The sequence below is a fragment of the Sprattus sprattus genome (assembly GCF_963457725.1).
Source record: "Sprattus sprattus genome assembly, chromosome: 1".
Taxonomy (NCBI): domain Eukaryota; kingdom Metazoa; phylum Chordata; class Actinopteri; order Clupeiformes; family Clupeidae; genus Sprattus; species Sprattus sprattus.
In genome coordinates, this window is record NC_137920.1 from 18,929,700 (window position 1) to 18,950,813 (window position 21,114).

The following is a 21,114-nucleotide window of genomic DNA, read 5'->3' on the forward strand; positions in this document are numbered from 1 at the left end:
ATGCGTGTGGACCTGCTGGTGGTGTGTGTGGCCGCTGTGGCTCTCTCTCTCCCCGATCTCTCAACATGTGACCCACTGTGAGTAGACTGTTTTCTTACACGTATAAAAGTGCATACTCTGTACTGTTCCATACTTACTACAAGAACTTTAGGAATGCACATTTGAATTATGTTAGTAGGCCAATAGATGTCTGCTTTTCAGCGGAAATAGCAAACTTCAGTTGTTTATGTTTGCTAACTAAGAGTTAATACTACAATACCCTCCTGCTGTGCACACATAGTGTCATTGAGTAATGCAGCCAGCCCATTTTATTCACTCATTTAAAAAGTTTGGGAGAACCACAAAGATTATTTTGTGCATCCACTGTCTCCTACTCACTGGCAGCGCGTCCTGACTACCGCCCGCCCAGTTCTACTGGGTACTGTTCATGAAACTTTTTGTTGCTAAATCATTAAATAAGGCCAATTTTATGCATTAGTGCAAAAAAAAAAATAATGTCCACAAAACACAGAATTGATGTAATCTGCAATGCAAACCTTTTGACTGTACAGCGATTTATCAAATGAACAATATTATTTATTTTGCCAGAGGTGTTCATTTCAAGTAAAAGGAAAGTCAAGCATCAACTGTATTCCCTGTAAACAACAATAAGGAACACAATTCCATGAGATCTCCCGTTAGGTTTGTCAGTTGCAAACTACAACGGGGAGGAGACACTGTCTCACTTTTGAGCTCCTCCCTGGTTGACACGTCAGACGCTCTGTGATCCGAGTTGTCCCAAATGCAGCATAAGCCGCTTCCCATGTTAATCATTAATAGATACCCCAAGCCCCCACCACTTCCCAGTTGAGCTGCATTAACCCTCCTGTAACCTTCAAACATATTTTACCCCTTGGGGTCAATTTGACCCCAGCAATTTAAACCTCCAGAAAATTATTATAATTCAAATGTTTACCCAAGTTTGTTTGTTAGGTACTTTATGTTTGTTTGTTGACAACAAATAAAACAACCCCCCCCCCACCCACCCCCCCCTTATACATCTAGAATACCTGTTACACGACTATGGAGAAATATGCAGATCACCATAAATCCTACCTAAAATTGGAAAGAGATATCTTTATGGTGTTTTCATGGCTTTATATTATTTTCTAAGTACATATTGTTGTCAGCTATAACTTTGAGAATGAAAAACAATTTATGTTATCAAGAATGTTTACAGGACATTGAAAACATATCTTCATGTTCATTTTATGTTTACCCAGTTGTCCTCAATAAATTAGGAAAAGTCATTAAATATCAAGAAAAAAATGATGACAATCATTTATTTAGAGACGTTAAACATTGAATGTGGTCAAATTGACCCCAAAGATAATAGGAGGGTTAACAGTTCATCAGTCCCGCTCAATCTCAATTTAACCCCTTCCCCACCACACAGTCTGGATCGTGCAGCTGTTTCATGGAGTTTTTCATTATATCACTGATTCTTGAGATAAGGGACAACACATGTCCTCCACTGAAATACAAATTTTGGCTTAAAAATCCAGATATTAATGAATTGAAATAGACTTTAATAGCTCAATATGAAAGACTTAACTACACCAATGTACTTAGTTTTGTCTATATTTATATATTTTCATAGCAATTTGACCAAGTGCAAGCATTGTCCTAGAAAGTACATGCAAATTAACATGTCCTCTGCAAGAGGTCACAAATTCTAATTGCAAAGAAAAGTCATTAAAAATGTAATAAATACATAAATATTATTATGAAATGAATTGCATGGCTTTATAAAATGTAACCAAATACATAAAGCGAAATACCAATCAAATTATCCATTAATATTTGCCGCTCAAAGTAGTGTCCTCAGTTCATGTCAACTCCGTCAGAATAAAAAATAAATAAAAAAATCAGGCATATTATGGTCTGAACTATAACCCTGAGGACCCCTTTTACATGCTTCTTCTCTTGATGGATGCAGCAGTACAGCACATGGTCTCGTAAGTTTAACATTTGTATTCATTTTAAGCTAACAAAGTTGATATAACTGTCGTCACAGGTTTTGTATGTCAACTTTGTCATCCAAAAATGATTATTTTAAATAAGAATTGTGAAATAAATTGAGGTGTTTTTGATGAGTTTATGTAGGTAGCTAGCAGCTGGGGAAAATCAAAATGGCTCCAGTGTACGGGATACAATTCAGACAATAAAAATGTTGAATTTTGTCAACCCCGTCAGACGTCAACTCCGTCAGAATGGCCGTCTGACGGTGTTGACGTTCAAACTGACGGAGTTGATAAATACTCCAAAAACCTCATTATTTGATGCATAATAAACACAGAATGTGTTTATGATCTAATATTGGCATAATACTAATACAAAACTGACTGACTGGCAAAAAATAAATGAGCAACACACTGAAGCAAGGACCAGGAAGAAACGGCCATTGACCATGTTGATGGAGGAGATGGTAAATGAGGTACGCGAAGAAGATGATACAATGGAGGAGGAGGTAGAGGAAAATGGTGATTTGATGGAGGATGAGGAGACATTCAGAAGTCCCGATGTAACTGTGGTTGATATAACTATCAACAACATTGACAAAGGAGACTGGCTAGCAGTGATTTATGATGACCACTGGTGGCTAGCAAAGTGCATGCAAATAGATTGTGAGCACCAAGATCTGAAAGTGGAGTTTATGCATCCTTGTGGTCCTACAGCCAATTTCCATCCCAAACATGGAAGGAGGGATGTCTGTTTCTGTCCGCTCAAGGACATTCTTATGAAATTAACCGGGAGCGCATCTCCACTCCAGTCAAGCCGCACAAGAGAGCTGTATAGCATATCTTCTGATGTTATGGACTTCATTGAGCTCAAACATGTTCACCGTTTACTGCCCAATGTCTAATCAAAGGCACCCTGCTTTCTTCTTGTTTATCTTAATTGTTAGGTAAAACGTTGTTTGATCAACCAAACCTGGATGGGTTTAGTTTAAAGTTAACCTTTTACTTTGTTCATAGTATAGAGCTGGTGGTGTATTGAGTTAATTCTTGGTAAATCATTAAAGATCTTTACCTTTCACCGTCACCATTTTCTTGGCCTGTTTATGTTATGTGTGCCATTTCTCTAAATTGATGGTCTCGTAACACACACAGAGAGGATTCTGGACCCTGCATAGTTCATTTACTTTGTTTATAAGATTCAAGTTGGCCTTAAACAGTTAGATGCACTTATAATCCAAGCATAGACGGACTGAAAACACATACATTTCCCATGCGTGCTTTACGGGCCTTGTTAACAGACCTTGTTTGCTGTAATTCTATATCAGTCCGTCAACACCGTCAGTTTTGTCCCACCCTAAGATGTGAGTTTTTGTCTTTTTTCTAAAAATGCCTTTTACTTCTGTTCATTTTATTGAGTTAATTCACTAAAACATTGCATGGACTACATGCAGTGGTGTCTTGATTGCATATAACCACGAATAAAATATATTAAATTTAAAAAAGAAATAACTAAATTAAGTTTTTTTCCAATGGCGTTTATCCTCAACTGTGTAAAATAATAAAAAAGTTTTTTTTATCACATAACTAGGAGTAGGCCCACTATTATTAGATATTTAAATACTTTAAAGTGTCACCAAATCATTTCAATTTAAATAAAATGATTTCTAATGCATCAGACGGAGTTGACAAATGTCAACACACAAATTGGATAAATGCAGTTTTTTATAAAAAGTGATTTTATAAAAAACTTGTTCCTTTACATGGTTTGTTAGGTCTGACCTGTGTTTATAAGAAAATCAATTCCAAATGAATGTGCTGCCCATTTTAGTTTTTTAGGTTTCAAAAGTACTTTTGTCCCTTATCTCAAGAATCAGTGAAATATATTTTATTGTAGGATTGCAAACATGTACAAACGTAGCCATTTCACTTTCCACTTGCATGGACTGGTCTAGCTGATTTAAGTCTAAATTGGTGACTTTATGTTTATTATTTTAACTCACTGAGGTTTGGTAGGCTACCCTAAGATATAATTAACTTCTTGCAAATGATACTGAGGTGGACCATGGTTGCAACTGATAGAATATAAATGAGCAAGCCCAACTTGAAGAACAACTGGAAGACGCAGTCAGGATTTCTGGAGTCCCCCCTCTAAGGGGACCCACTCTAAGTGTGTTGCTCAGAGAATGGTGTACATGAATGTACAATGTGTTGGCATTTATAGCATTCAGTCAGGTAAAATACTGGGGGTTGAAACCATAAACTATAGGTGATGTCAGGAAGGGGAGACAGTAGAGGGGGTTCACTTGTGGGGATAACAGGAGGACAAATATCTCGAAAAGTAATGGTTTTAGAGCTTAGAAACCTACACAGTGCATACAGTATAAACATGCCTATTCGGGTCATTTTGAGACCCAATTAAAGTGTCTACGACCTTCAGAGGCTGAGATACAGATGCGCTGGAGGTGTGCTAAAAGGGCGTGGCAGAATCTCAATGTTTGCTCGGGTTACAGTGTCAGGACTTTGGCAGGCGATTGCCACCATTTGGCGGCATCTGGTGGCCAAAGAACAATTGGACAGGTTGATCGTAGAAGTGACATTGTGTTACTCACCTGTGAACCATTTATGCTGATTGTGTGACTCATCTGTGTCCCATCTATACTGATTGCATTACTCATCTGTGTCCCATGTATCCTCTGATTATTAGGGGTTTAAATACCTGGCTAGCTCCTGTGATCCTTATCGGGTCGTTAGAGTTTTCCACTCTTTGGCTAGCGCGAGTTCCTGAGGTATGGATCTCCTGCAGTTCTCAAACTGCTTTTTGTTGCGTTGCTATTAGGGCTTCGCCTCTCGCTGCTAGGCCTAAGTGTCTTTTGATAGTTACCCTTTTGGTAGCTCTTTAAGTTTATGGACTTTTTGCCTTGTTTCTTATTTCCTGTGTTTGGACATTAACCAGTTTTGCGACATCATCTGTTTGGCATATCTCTTGTATGTTGGATTACTTCTGTTTGCCAATAAAGACACTAAAGAACGCTACACTGCCATTGGGTCCTCTCTAGCACACTGGGCTGTGCTGGTTCCCCACATCCAGCATCTCGGGTTCAATCCCCGAGTAACCCCCCTGACATACAGTAAACAACAGCACCCTAGTTTTGTTCCTCAGGGTCAAATTAGCCAGAATCCATCAGGAAAAATCGTACCGCTCATAGTGCATACTCAACTTGACTCTGATAATGGAGTACCAAGTGAAACCACCACCTGTCCAGTGAGAGAGATAGAGGCACTGGAATTAGCAATACACTTGACAGTGAAAAGGCAAGGACAGGATTTAATAGTGTGTGCTATACTACTGAGGCTATCTTTTAGCAGAGGGGCTAAGGACTGAGAGGACCTCCGGCTGTGACACCACAACCCCTGGGACGGTTTAGCGGGGGTTAGCAGCCCTGGTCACAGTAACATGGGTAACCCTAGCCGCACACACACATCCACACACATATGCACACGCAGGCACTTCAGCAAACACCCGGTTAGGCTAGATGACAGTCACACTCAGAATTCCCACCACCACAGTTAACACAGCAGAAGCACAAATCATCAAAACATGAAGGCCAAGCGGAAATAGATGGCAGCATACCCCAGCCCAGCCCAATGCATGGACGAAATCAAAGAAAGATACAAACAAACATGAGCATTCCAGTCAGTCCTTAACGTTTTGACAAGAGAACAGAACAGCAGCGATTTTGGGGCTCGGAGGCTTCTGTACTATTAACTGAACCAGCCTACCTCCAGCTGATTCCCACCGAGCACCCAGTGTCCGAGCAACTGCTATACTGGCCTTGCCAACAACAATGAACCAGTCACGCTGAATAATAGACAAGTGAAACAAGGCATATTATAAACCATGATAGGCGCAGCAATGGACGACGTGGCTAACTGCCAAAGTTGCTTTCCTTGGTTATCAACATTAGTCCGCAAAGTGCAACTTGCAACCCCCCTGCCACCATACTAACTGAGGGTCACCCCGGAAGCAAAACAAGGTTAGGAGAAAGTACCTCCCCGTGACATACGCTGGGCTAAATATCAAAATACAAGCCCGTCCAGTAATCAGTGTTGCTATGGTTCCTTTAATCTCACCTGGGGGAAAGTTTGCATAGGGGATGAACTGTGGAAGCGTAGCCCAATCTGCCACATGTAGAATGACTACGGAATGCTACAACTGTGCTAGCATGTAGGTGGGGACCTAGCAGTGGGCTTGGTTAATATCTCCGTTGGGAGAGCTAAACTTAAAAGACTGGCAATAACAAAAACTGCAAATACCCAGTAATGTCTGATGCTCCAGTGTCAACTCAACGTTACTGGAGCTCACTGAAGGTGGCTTCTCGGTATACCTACTAACTACTGTGCACAGGTGTTTTTCTCTACCTGTCTTGTTGTCCTGGCTTCCCTCATTGTGTCTCCCCCCCCAACCAATACAAATCCCTAATACCGGAACTTCAATAAGCCTAAGGGTTGTTGGCCAACCAAAGACATGCACCAAATAAAGTCTGATGTAATGTAGATTATAGTTTTTTCACACAATACATTTCACAGTTGAAATTATGCAGTTTAATGAGTGGGCACTATTTGTAACATAGCACTTGAGCATACACCTGGGTAGCACCCGGGCTACACATATACTAACTACAATATTTACACACCTTACGCACACAACAAATATTATTGACATACTGTACATACGAAAATGAATATCAAACACCCCTCAAGACGATTCTCTTCTCCCTCCCCCGTGGGACATGGAGAAATGTATTGGTCTTCCACGTACGAGCAGCAGGACGGGAGTGATGAAAAAGTGGGAGTAACAGTATGTGTGAAGTAACCAGGGTTGTACATGGAAACAGGGAGTGAAGTGGACATGAGATAATGGATACTGCACTACATGACATGGATGGCGATCATAATAAACAGGGTGATCATAATTTAACAGTGACAATTGTATTTGAGGTGTTCTGCCATACGAGAAAACTATGTTAGACCCATGTAACGTAATGGCATCAGCACCTGAGGTTGCGCCAGCTTTCACAGAGTTAAAATAGTATAGAAAGGGTGGCTAGCGAAATACTTTTATATTAATAACCAGGCTTGCGTGTGTGTGTTAGTCAAAATCTCTCTCTCCCGCTCATGCATATACATTTGTCTGTGTGTATCTACATATATATACACACACTCACACAGATAACATGATGCTTTTTCAGCTTTGTGATGTCGGCTCCTAACCTCCTGAGGGTGGGCACCCCAGAGAAGGTGTTTGTGGAGGCCCAAGACTACACCGGAAATCAACTAACAGTCAAAGTTAGTGTCCTCGGATTCCCCACCAGAACACTCCTTGAAGAAAAAAGTGTAACCCTGACTGCAGCCAACAACTTTCAGGAACTAGCCGAAATCGAGGTAAGAAAATTAAGATATATTCTTTTTCATATGGGAGACCAATACATTTCCTGGTGATTTTCAAACTGATGACTGCTTTACTATTCAACTTGTGTGAAAGACATTTGCCACACATTTCAACAGAATTACAAAAATTCTTCTTCCAGATGTACTCAATATCAATAAAACTAACATTTTGATTAAAAACCAGATAAGTGCGGTGCAGGTGTTGCTATCAGGCGATCCTGTCAGATTTAGTTTTTCTGAGCAGTTCTGGGTTGCCCAGAGCCTTCTTGGTGCTAAGTGAGTTGTACCTTAAGTTTTCCCAATATCTTCTAAGCTATAGTATATCTCCTCTAAGAGATACTTTTGTAAGGTTGGTCTGGGGTGGGTTTCCCAGTTTTGGTGTCTCTCAGCATTTTACAAGACTTGGAAGGTATACCTCAATAAAGTTGCATACAATGTATTAGATTCCAAATATCATATCAAATATTAGGAGTGGTCAGCCGGGGCAAACTGTAACATGCATTACAACTGTCTCCGATACAATCGGCTGCAACCATAAAGCATAGCTAGCATAGCAAGTGAAATAGGCTTGACACTTTTGCAAGCAGAGATTTGGCATAAGAATGGAGCTGGTCAAGTACGATAAGTACAATAGGCTTAGTCATGAACTGCTTACCCTGTTTTCAACATTCACAAATCTGCATAGACATCACACTATTTTTAAGTGCATGTTATATATGTCGTATGTAATGTGGTGCCTAATTGTCTTTTTGCGGAAACAGTGCCGAAAGTGAGCACCCATGAGCTAATCCTAAGAGTATCTCCAAGACTTCTTCAAGCGTACATTTCTTCATGTCTTACCAATGGTATTTGTTGCAAAGAGCAGAGCAGAGTGACAATGGCAGCTGTTTTCACAGCTGTTTCAGGTGCAACGGTAGCTGACTGTGATGCACAGGTCATAGATCTTGCACCGAGCCATCTCGCAATATCCAATCAGATGCTTAGTGTCAAAGTGCTACAGACACTAAGGCAGGGACGTGCACAGGAGTGTGCTAAGGTTGCTTGGGCAACTGCCCGTTTGCTCTCTTTGACTGAAGTTGCCCCTCCAAAGGAAATTTGTTGCCCCTCCTAAGGAAATATTTTATAATAATAATATTTGCGATTACATGGCGTTGGCGTGGCGTTAAGTGACAGTTTAAAATGATATTCTGAAAATTTGCGATTACATGACCGGGCGTGGCATTCGCAGTAAGGGACAGTTTTAAATCATATTGTGAACATTTGCGATTACATGGAGGGGGCGTGGCATTCGTGGTAAGTGACAGTTTAAAATTATATTCTGAAAATTAGCGATTTCATGGTGGGGGCGTGGCATTCGCGGTAAGGGACAGTTTAAAATCATATTGTGAACATTTGCGATTACATGGCGGGGGCGTGGCATTCGCGGTAAGTGACAGTTTAAAATGATATTTTGAAAATTTGCGATTACAGGGCGGGGGCGTGGCAGCGGCTGTGAAAAAAATGTTGTGTTGCCCCTTTTCTCCAGGGCAGAGCGACTGCCCTTCAAAATTCATGTGCACGTCCCTGCACTAAGGAGAACTAGGCATATTCTTGAGCATGTAAGGCACAGATTCACTAATCACAAGTTCACTATAGGAACATATTCACTTCACAGGTTCACAGAGCACAAGTTCACAAGGAACATATTCCCTACACAGGTTCACAAGTTCACTTATCACAAGTTCACAAGGAACATATTCACAAAGCACATAATAGTATCCACACAGCTTGATACCAATTCCACTTAGCCACACAGCAGGTAAGTGTTTTTAGCCTCTCATAGCCACTCATGCCTGTTTCCAGTTCTTCCTATGCAATCTCAAAAAAGTCTCTCCTCATGAACATGAAGCACCCTTTAAATAGGGCAGCCAGTTGGGTTTAATTGAACCAATTTTCTGTCCCGGGTCCAGCCACTATGGTGGGGGAGCCCGGATACAACCATTGTGGCAGGGGAGTCCAACCCACACCGGGCCATACTCCTCATGAGTCACAGTGAGAGGGAGGGAATTTCACCGTCTCACAGACTGTCATTCAAATTTCCTTGACGGTTAACTCTTATGTCTAAGGTCTTGGGTACAAAATGAAACATAATGTCTCCAGGTCTCATGTAATCATTTAGATTTTTTTGTATCCATTGGAAACACTCTTGTCTGAGAAAATTTCCAATTTGTTTGCAGGTTCCTACTGGGGATCTGGTTAGGACTGAGACGAAATATGTATATCTCCAAGCTCAGTTTCCAAGTCAGTTTCCAAGTCACCTTCTGGAGAAATTGGTTCTCATTTCTTTCCAAGCTGGATATATTTTTCTACAAACAGACAAAACAATATATACACCTTCAACCACAGGTAAGATAATATCACTTTCCTCACCATCAACACCACAAACCTTTCCTTTTGGGAAATGTCTCACCGGGAAGCCCTTTGCCAACACCCATGCTTCAATGAAGAGGCAGATACGAACATATACGTCTACATGCATGTTGCATATGGACGAATATTCTCGTATCTGCCTCTTCTTGGGAGCATGGGGCAAGGTCTGAAGATTCTGTGATTTTACTCTTGTTGCTGAGTATCTCTTCTCCGTTTGTCACCACAATAGTGCTTTCTGCTACTACTTGACATATTTTGCTTGCCAGAAAGCTAAAGAGTTCAGTCTCGTTGTCACCATCTCGTAGGAAGTTTTTCCAGTTTGAAGGAGCCTTACTAGATTCTGTCACCCTTCTTCTAATGGCCTTCCCACGTTGTGCTCTGGTTTCTGACTTCAGGCTGGACTTCTTGTAAACGTTAAAGACTATGACATCTCGCTTGTACTTCGAACAATATGCCTGTACCTTAGGAAGGATGTCTTCTGCAGCATAGTCCCTAAACATTTTTGATCCACGTGGAGGGTTGGCATTGAAAAAGGCTGACCCGTCAATAATGATAGCGTCAGCATGGCTCTACATCAGGCTTGACGATTCCAGATTCCAGTATGTGCAGAAGTTCTGACTTCTGGGACGAGTGAAGCATAAAAAGTGCAAAAAAGCCACTATAGCGACAAATCTAGCTATGAACAATTTTAACTGTCCTCTACACATAGCTTAAAGGTTGTTTTTTATATGGAATGAGAACAGAGGGTAGTGCTACTCCTTATATAGTACCATACAGCCAATCAAATTGTATGTTCATTCTAGTCTTTTTCGATGTCAGAATAAGCAACTAGCGAACAAACAGACCTACTGTATTGCTTTAGAGAGGATTGGAAGCAGGGTATTGCTATAATAACAACATCAGTGTCGTTTGCTTTGATTGTCACTGTGCTACTTCCATTTGCTGTTGCATGTAGACGTATATTTTCGTATCTGCCTCTTCTTTGAAGCATGGGGCCAGGTCTGAAGATTCTGTGATTTCCAGTGGTGGAATGTAACAAAGTATTTTTACTTAGTTACGTATCTGTACTTTACTTAAGTTAAAATAATAGTGCATATTTTTTACTTTTACTTCGTTACATTTTGCAGCTATTATCTATTATTTTACTCCTCTACATTTCTACAATATGTGTTGTTATTCGTTACATTTTATGAACACAGTTTCGCCAAAAATGTTGCCTACACAAAAATATGGATTGCGTTGCTTTCAGCCAATCAGGTGGCTCTATCAGCTCCAATGACAGCAGAGTGTTTATTTGGCAGCAGCACTACGGTAGCCTTGCCTGTTTTGCTTAAACATTCGTCAAACAGCCTGACTAACAGACAACTTTTCAGCATGGATTCAGAGTCAGCCTCATCTGAGGACATGTTCAAGTTCAGAGGCCCCAAGAATAACTGGTGGAGATTTCAGTGCGTTTCCTGTCTACCTCAAAAAAGGATTTGCTAGCCTTCAAAAATGCACCTTCAAATTTGGAGAAACAGGTCGAGTTATGCTGAGTTAATGTCTATGACTTTTGCATGTCGTATGCGGTTACTGACATGATTTTATACCGTATGTAGCAAAGTACATACAGCAATAGCATCAAAATAACACGATTGTACCTTGATTATTTATTTAACGTAGTGGTAAGATAAAGCTGGTAGTTTAGCAATGTCAAGCTAACGTGAAGATTTGCCTTTTTTTATTGACTGGTTATTGCCTGGCATGCAAACTTAATGCCTAGTCTTGGGTTACTCAATATGTTTTTTTTCCCTTTTCTGCAATCAAAAGAGCATAAAACTTTGCATTGACCAGTTTAACAACTCCATTTGTTGTTCATGTTTCATATTTCCATTTGGTACACGTTTACAATTAAATAAAAGATTAAAAGATATAAAATTGTGTCTTTATTGGTTTGGCTTAATGGTATTAACTTTGCAAATAATCCCTGGTAGATAACTTGTCATCTGCAGAATTGTAAGATAGAGTGTGAACAGTATTACAGACAATTATGGGGCGCCGTTTGTAAAATGTTGCACGTTCTAAAATCCTGCTCAGTTTTGGCACATTTAACATTATAATACGGGGGAAAAAGCAAGACAATATTCACATGTCAACTTTTCAAACATTTAGAGAGAAATTGTTGTTTAAGTTGTTGTAAATAAATGTTAATGTTAATGTTAAATGTTATATGTAAATGTTATATATATATATATATGTAAATGATAAATGTAAACGTAAATATTAAATATAAACTTAAATGTTTAATGTTATATATAAATGTTAAATATAAGTGTTAAATGTAAATGTAAAATATAAATACTTAAATGTAAACGTAAATGTTAAATGTATATCTAAATGTTAAATGTCCGAATTATGTTCAGTCTACATTTAAGATTTGGCGCCAGAACATTACAATATTTACGGTAATTCGCTCGTGGAGCGGGATGTGGTGTTGGTTGCAGCACTTGTTCCCAATGTAGGTCGGTTTTGGAGAGCCGCCCTAACGCCAGCTGCAACAGCTTTCTCTATAATTAAAGCTAAATCTAATTAATTTGGACTTGCCATCTTGTTGTCTTGTCGTTATCTCGTGAATAAAAGACCGCGCTTTTCTCCATTCAAAAAACCCGTTGCTTCACGAGCGAATTACCGTAAATATTGTAATGTTCTGGCGCTCTGTTTCTGTAACTGTTGTTAAGCATTCTATCTTGGAATAATGTGATTTTGCCTTCTCTTTTGTGTCTGGTGTTAGCGTGAGTAATTTCATTCCATTTTGGGGGAAAAAACTCCAGTGACTGAGTTTGCAGTGGAGAAAAGAGCATGCTATATGCGTTTATCGATACACCAAAAACATTAAGGTCATCTTGAAAGCATCTTCTTGTGAAAAAACTAAATATTTGAGCATAGTTGCATGGCTTAAAGCAACATTATGCAACAATTTGACACTTTCTTAGGTATGGTTTTATAGGCAACTAGTTTTGGTACCATCCTCAAATTAATTTTGATAGCATATGGCCCACAAGCCATCCAGGATATGCCCTATATACGCCCTGCAAAAATGGAAGGAAAGATTTCACACGCATGACATTGACAGGTAAACTGCCAAAAGACACCAGTTAGTGTGGTGGCAAGTTTCTATCAGCACCAACTGGGCGGTTGGTGGTGTTTGCAAGGTTTTTGCAAGCCTTTTAGGTGGATAGCTTCCTAGTTTCGGAACAGATCTACTTTTTGCTGCTTTAAGAAGCCATTTGGTAGCATGGTCATTCAATTTAGTAACTTAGTGGTCAATGTTATGCTGTTAAAAGAAAAACTTGCAGCATTCACAACATCCATTCTCTACATTTGCACAGGTTTTGATATCTGATGCCTTTTTTCCCCCATGTTTCCTTTAGTTAATTATCGGATATTTGCCCTCAAGCCAGATTTCACGCCATCCAAAGCATCTGTGGACGTGAAGATAATGGTTAGTCATGCTATTCACTTTGCTCGTGTTGCCCGAAATGTCAAGATTACAGTTATATAAATGTTTGTGTTAATATGGTTCACATTGTTGATTTATAATTGTTTTAGAACCCCAATGGATTTGAGATGGAAAAGCTTTTGTTGTCGGCAGAAATGGGAGTCATTTCTAAATCCTTCAAAATCCCTGAATACACCAGGTTTGTGCAATATTCTGCAGTGATAGATATGGATAGAGATGCTGTAAACATTTTATCATTCAATTATTAGCCTATAGTCAAAGACTGCAAAAAAGTGAAAGGAAAAATTGACATCGACATTAGCTTCCATCTACTGGACAACAACTTAAATATACTACATTTGTTTTTCAGTCAGTCAGCTAACCAAACTTTGACCCCCTCTCTGTTTGTAGTTTTGGGACTTGGTCTGTTGTGGCAAGTTTCTCAAACACCCCACAGAAAAATTTCACTGCAGAGTTTGAGGTTAAGGAATATGGTGAGTGAGTAGTTTTTCAAGTGCCCATAGTAAGGATGGGTAATGGGGGAAACTATTAGAATGGGCACTCTTAAGATTTAATAGAGGCAATACAAATAGGGCTATATTTTTTTACTATTTATATCTACACATCTGACACATATTATCTGTTAAAAAGGCAAGGCAGATTTATTGATATACCACAATTCATACACAATGGCAATTCAAAATGCTTTACAAATGAGCAGATAGATAATTCATAGATTTAAAGGTAAATTAAAAAGATAGATTTAAAAGAAAATGCCATAAGCCAACAACATCATTTCACGAAACCAAAACTGAATTGCCAAAACTGAATTGCGGCCAGCATCTTTAAGTGACTTTCACCAGAGACCAAGATACACTAAATTGCTAGCAAACATTATGCAAATTCAAACTCAGACATGTGGTATGTACAAGGCTGTCCTAATTTGGTTATATTTCAGTAACATATTAGCATTGCAAACTATGAATATGTATCTTTAAGGGCTACTGAACATGTTTCCATTTCAGTTTATATCTCTACAAGACAATAGTTAAGATTTTAATTTTTCAAGTTTTACAAATAACAACTTTTTTTGTGTTAAAGTTCTTCCAAGCTTTGAGATCTCACTGAGTCCGAGGAAACCCTTTTTCTATGTGGATGACCAGAAACTGATTTTTGATATTGAGGCGAGGTAAGAATGTAAGGATTTCAGACGTGTGACTATTTCTCATGTAGTACTTATGTATCAACTAGTATCTATTAGTACTTCCCTCTGATAACACTACCCTTTAACCTTGTGAAGGTATTTATATGGCCGGGCTGTGACAGGAGTTGGTTTTGTGATGTTTGGAGTGTTGAACAACAACCAGAAGAGGAGTCTACCACGCTCACTTAAGAGAGTAGAGGTGAATGTCATTAGAAATAATGAATACATACAAACACACACACACACACACACACACACACAATGCAATCATTTTTATGTTAATATGTAACATTTGCTGACAGATCAGTGATGGGACAGGCGAGGTCACTCTGCAGAGAGAGGACATTGAGAGTGTTTTCCCAAACATGAATGACATCGTCCATTCCTCTATATATGTGCATATCAGTGTGTTGACAGAAACAGGTATGTGTTGACCATCGAACTGGATGATATATAATGGCAAAAAGCAGTGGTGGAAGAAGTACTTAAGTTTAGTACTTAAGTAAAAGTACAAGTACCCAGGAAAATGAAAGTAAATGTAAAAGTACTCACGCAATAGGTTGTCTCTCAATGACTAGGCTTTGCCATTTTGATAAAGAAATAGCTAATGTTAATGTCTCTACAGATGTCACTACTAGTAATAATTATTATTAAGCAACAACATTTGTTAATTGGAAAGGTTGGTGTACTTATTGGGCCTAATGTCTGTAATACTGTTCACACTCTATCTTAGAAATTCTACCGATGACAAGTTATCTACCAGGGATTATTTTCAAAGTGAATACCATTAAGCCAAACCAATAAAGACAATGTTATATCTTTAAATATTTAATTTAAGTGTAAAAATGGAAATATGAAACATGAAAGACAATTGGAGTTGTTAAACTGGTCAATGCAGAGTATACAGCCGCGGAAAAAATTAAGAGACCACTTCAAAATTATCAGTTTCTCTGGTTTTACTATTTATTGGTATGTGTTAAAGTAAAATGTACATTTTAGTTTTATTCTATAACCTACTGGCAACATTCCTACCAAATTTCAAATAAAAATATTGTCATTTAGATCATTTATTTGCAGAAAAATGACAATTGGTCAAAATAGCAAAAAAGATGCAGTGTCTTCAGATCTCGAATAATGCAAAGAAAACAAGCTCATATTCATTTTTAAACTACACAATACTAATGCTTACACTTAGGAAGAGTTCAGAAATCAATATTTGGTGGAATAACCTTGATTTAAAATCACAACTTTCATGTGTCTTGGCATGCTCTCCACCAGTCTTTCACATTGCCGTTGGGTGACTTTATGCTACTCCTGGCGCAAGAATTCAAGCAGCTCGACTTCTTTTCATGGCTTGTGACCATCCATCTTCCTCTTGATCACATTTCAGAGGTTTTTTATGGGATTCAGGTCTCGAAATTGGGCTGGCCATGACAGGGTTCCTGATCTGGTGGTACTCCATCCACACCTTTACTGGCCTGGCTGTGTGGCATGGAGCATTGCCCTGCTGGAAAAAACATTTCTCAGAGTTGGGGAACATTGTCAGAGCAAAAGGAAGCAAGTTTTTCTTCCGGGACAACGTTGTACTTTGCCTGGCTGAGGTTTGAAAAAGACCATATGGATTGAAAAAAGCGGACTGGAGGGTCTTCTAGTTCGTCTTCTCTGATGAGTCCAATTTTCAGCTTTGCCCAACACATGGTCGTCTGATGGTTAGACGGAGACCTGGAGAGGCCTACAAGCCACAGAGTCTTGCACCTACTGTGAAATCGGACTCATCAGAGAAGGCGAACTTAGAAGAACCTCCAGTCCGCTTTTTCAATCCTTATGGTCTTTTACAAACCTCAGCCAGGCAAAGTACAACGTTGTCCCGGAAGAAAAACTTGCTTCCTTTTGCTCTGACAATGTTCCCCAACTCTGAGAAGTGTTTTTTCCAGCAGGGCAATGCTCCATGCCACACAGCCAGGCCAGTAAAGGTGTGGATGGAGTACCACCAGATCAGGACCCTGTCATGGCCAGCCCAATTTCGAGACCTGAATTCCATAAAAAACCTCTGAAATGTGATCAAGAGGAAGATGGATGGTCACAAGCCATGAAAAGAAGCCGAGCTGCTTGAATTCTTGCGCCAGGAGTAGCATAAAGTCACCCAACGGCAATGTGAAAGACTGGTGGAGAGCATGCCAAGACACATGAAAGTTGTGATTTTAAATCAAGGTTATTCCACCAAATATTGATTTCTGAACTCTTCCTAAGTGTAAGCATTAGTATTGTGTAGTTTAAAAATGAATATGAGCTTGTTTTCTTTGCATTATTCGAGATCTGAAGACACTGCATCTTTTTTGCTATTTTGACCAATTGTCATTTTTCTGCAAATAAATGATCTAAATGACAATATTTTTATTTGAAATTTGGTAGGAATGTTGCCAGTAGGTTATAGAATAAAACTAAAATGTACATTTTACTTTAACACATACCAATAAATAGTAAAACCAGAGAAACTGATAATTTTGAAGTGGTCTCTTAATTTTTTCCGCGGCTGTATATATGGGCCATTCTACCGAATTGGTGCAAAGTCAGGTCGGAAATATTTTGATTTTTTTTATGTTTTATTCCCAAAACTTTGTCCGTATGTATATTGTACCATATCTAAAGTACACTTATCTAGTAAAAGAACAGTCAATTTTTATATTGTATTTTCAGAATGTGTTGGAATGTTTTTCCTCTTCCAAAAATTGTCACTACCGAAACATCACATTTACTATAGTAAAAAAGTATTATTATTGACCTGTTCAGATTGTGTTTCCTTCCCTTCTCTGAAGAGTATTTTTACAAATATTTCTTGAAGGTTTTCACAATGAAATCCATAAAAATGAATTTTTTACCAAATTTTCAAGTTCAATTTATACAATTCATCAAAATCTAAGTGCAATATTTCTTTGTAAAATGCAAAATACTGATCATATTGATTCCAGAGTTGTTGATTGATGAAATTGAACATACATTAATCCAATCAGTATCATAACATTTTAGTTGATTACTCAATATACTTAATTTTTTACAAAACATCCTGTGTTTCGGTAGTGCTGCACTGTTTCGGTAGTGACATCCAGTGTTTCGGTAGTGACTGCACTGTTGGATGGATGTTCATTTCTCTCCCAAAATCTTCCAAAAGGTGCTCTGGGCCGCCCTTTAGTCCACACAACACATTTATTTAAAAAAATATCGGATTGAACTACTTACCATTTCATTTTGTCACTACTGAAATCATCAGGTCACTACCATATGTTTCGGTAGTGACTGTTTCGGTAGTGACAATTCTAGCTAATTTTAAGCATAAATAAAGAATTCTAACAAGCACACTGCATGCAAAGACATCTTTGAAGAGGTGAACACACATACAAACATAAGATTTTCCATGAAACCCCAAAAGGTTTACTTAATTGAAGAAAACATGCGTTTCGGTAGTGACAATTCTTAAGGTTACACGTCGATTTTCAGACTTTGGAACACATTTATATAAAAACTATGGGATTTAGCTACTTACCATTCAACCATGAGGGTCAGAGATGCAGTGTCACTGCATGGTCAAAAATGCAGAGTCGTGGCTAAAACACAGGCTCAGCCAATGGACTAAAACTCTTGTGTTTCGGTAGTGACATGAAAACTAGGGACATGATTTTTTGAGTATAGAAAATTGATTTAAAAATTAAACCCACAATAAATCTAAATATTCCAAGTTCTGTTTCAACCCAATCATAAAGATCTTTGAAATTAAATCATTGAAAAAAATCTAAAAAAATTGAAAAGTGTTATTTAAAGGCATTGAAATTTAGATGTCAGGGTTGGGGACAGCTACTTCCCAATAGAAAGTACCCTATAAATGATGATTTTGTATATATTTAGCTTATCACTATCTCATGTAATGCATTGGGTTTATATAGACCATAACATTTTCTAATTAAATATCTATGCCTAAATACCTAATTGTTTTGTAAATAGTTTTTATTGTTGAGGGACTGCATATTACACGAATTCGGTAGAATGGCCCATATATATATATAAACAGACAGACAGACAGACGGATAGCTTTATTGAAGGGCAACTGTTTTATTGCAGTAGTAATTAACACAAATTGCAAAGACATTCAAAAAGTATACACAGTCATCAATGAGAAAGGTAAGAGAAGTGCACAATATATAATACCAATATATATAATAGATATGCACACAGTATTGTACAAAGGTCTGGGGTTTTAGGCTTAGCAGACGATATATTTACAGTATGTGTGAGTCTGTCTGTCTGTGTCTGTGTACGTTTTACCATTTGGTGTTCACTGTGATGAAGGGGGTGAGATGGTGGAGGCAGAGAAAAGAGGCATTCAGATTGTCACGTCTCCATACACCATTCACTTCAAGAGAACCCCTAAATACTTCAAGCCAGGGATGCCCCTTGATGTAACGGTAAGACCACCCTCTGTATCCCCGCTGAGGTGTGACATGCTAAACACTTAACAGCGTCTGAACGGTTAGAAAAGGCAGAATGAATCTGTGACTGCTTTTGTCTTCACAGATTTTGGTAACACAACCTGATGGCACCCCTGCTCCAGGAATCCAAGTAGTTTTCACAATAAAAGAGGCTAACGTGGAACAGACAATACAAACTATTGATAATGGCATAGCAAAATTTAGTTTTACCGCACCAGCTGCAGAGAAGCCACTAAAAATCGAGGTAAACCTTATGCCATAACTGCATGGAATAACAGTGAGATCTTATCTTCTGTTTACACAGGCTACAAATCATCTTCCCAGTTTAAGTAAATATTTTTGTTTAACATTTAAGAGAGAATGTTTTTATTTTTGTTATGTTCAAGGTTCTAAGCCCTCAAGATTTTGTATTCACAAATGGGGATCTTCCCAAATAGTGAGCCCGCATCGATGTATAAAAACTGCGTTTATAACTCATTTATAAGGGCTTACTAATGACTTACAAAGGGTTTACAACCTCATTAATAACCTTTTTATAAACCATTTATAATGGAGCCTTATTGTAAAGTGGTACCAATATTTGTAACAATTCACAATAGAATTTGTTGTTGATGAATTGCTCTAAATGATTTCATTTTAGGCTAAAACCCAGTGCACTGTCCTCACAGATGAATTTGTTGTTGATGAATTGCTCTAAATGATTTCATTTTCAGGCTAAAACCCAGTGCACTGACCTCACAGATGAAAGGCAGGCTTTACAGGGAACAACAGTTATTCCGTATAAATCTAGGACTGGGACCAATAATTATCTGCACATTGACGTTCCTGCAACACAACTGAGCATGGGAGAGGACTTCAAGGTCACCTTAAACTTCCCCCGATCTTCATCACCAGAACTTCACCTCACATATATGGTGTGTTGACAAACACACACACAAGTTATTTGTTGTTCATGTGCTGGACTGCAGATTTGTTGTTGCTTTTGAAGGCAGTGTAACCGATAACAGAAGGCATTTTGTGTGTGTGTGTGTTTGTGTCTGTGCGTGTGTGTGTGTGTGTGTGTGTGTGTGTGTGTGTGTGCGTGTGTGCGTGTGCGTGTGTGTGTGTGTGTGTGTGTGTGTGTGTGTATTCCCTACTTATCTGCACTGTGCCAGAGCTGTTGAGTCCCTATCCCTTGCCTGTTGCACAAGATTTTTCAAAGTTCTTTTTTAGTTCTTTAAAAGTGTTGTCTTCCTTAAGAGTGTAGAGAGACAGAGACAGAGAGTGGGAGTAGGAAATGACAGCAAGTTGGACTTGGAACACGAGCCCTCATGGGCAGTTGAACTGCTCACTCTACAGCCTCTTATACAAATCCCCCACAACATAACTGCTTTTTAAAGACTCTGTGCTTTGCCTCATTGTGAATATCGTATTATATGTGATGCATGATCTAAGCTTTTTTGACTATGACTACTTGTATACGACTTTAATGATACAGTGTGTAGTTTTCCGTGGCATATGGAATATATTGATATGTAGATATAGAATATAGCATCCATAATTATGTTTTCATTAGTGAATAATAATTACATAGGGAGCAGGTCCTCTTTCACAGAGTCCGCCATGTTGCACCACCATGTTTCTACAGTAGCTCAGAACCGCCACGGTAGCCACTCGCTTGCACACAGGAACATTGTATTCAGTTGGTTGCAATTCAGCAACCTCACCACTAGATGCCACTACAAACTACACATTGTAACTTTAATATTTGGATTCACATTTGGGCAGATAGTGTGGAATGATTGATCTATCATATTCTGACCAGGTTCTGGCTTTTTGGATTATTCTTGTGGATTTGCACATTGGCACTTATGTTAAAGGCATCCAGTGCAACATTAGGGCATTAAAATGGAAATATTCTGGAAAAGACAATCTTTATGATATTGACATTTACTTCACACACTTAGCATCATTATTTAGTTAGCACATTTTCATCATTATTTGATACTTTGGGCGTTAAAAAGAGCGCTTAAACTAGCCGCAAGAGCGTAGCACCAATAAATAAAGAAGGATTCCAGTCAATGGAAAAATGGCCTCTCCCCACCGGTGATTGTT

General features: G+C 38.7%; 1 protein-coding gene across 1 annotated transcript in view; it reads left to right on the top strand.

Moving 5' to 3' along the window:
- Positions 1 to 21,114, top strand: part of LOC308368236 (complement C3-like) — a gene marked incomplete at both ends in the record, with an annotated part of 57,406 nt that continues 36,292 nt past the window's right edge. The window contains 12 exons of the mRNA XM_080842365.1: positions 1 to 77; positions 7,250 to 7,442; positions 9,665 to 9,833; positions 13,268 to 13,338; positions 13,446 to 13,534; positions 13,747 to 13,829; positions 14,437 to 14,524; positions 14,636 to 14,738; positions 14,842 to 14,962; positions 18,881 to 18,996; positions 19,106 to 19,264; positions 19,734 to 19,934. Of these exons, the coding sequence (XP_080698491.1) occupies positions 1 to 77; positions 7,250 to 7,442; positions 9,665 to 9,833; positions 13,268 to 13,338; positions 13,446 to 13,534; positions 13,747 to 13,829; positions 14,437 to 14,524; positions 14,636 to 14,738; positions 14,842 to 14,962; positions 18,881 to 18,996; positions 19,106 to 19,264; positions 19,734 to 19,934 (1,470 nt within the window). The remainder of the gene's footprint in view (positions 78 to 7,249; positions 7,443 to 9,664; positions 9,834 to 13,267; positions 13,339 to 13,445; positions 13,535 to 13,746; positions 13,830 to 14,436; positions 14,525 to 14,635; positions 14,739 to 14,841; positions 14,963 to 18,880; positions 18,997 to 19,105; positions 19,265 to 19,733; positions 19,935 to 21,114) is intronic.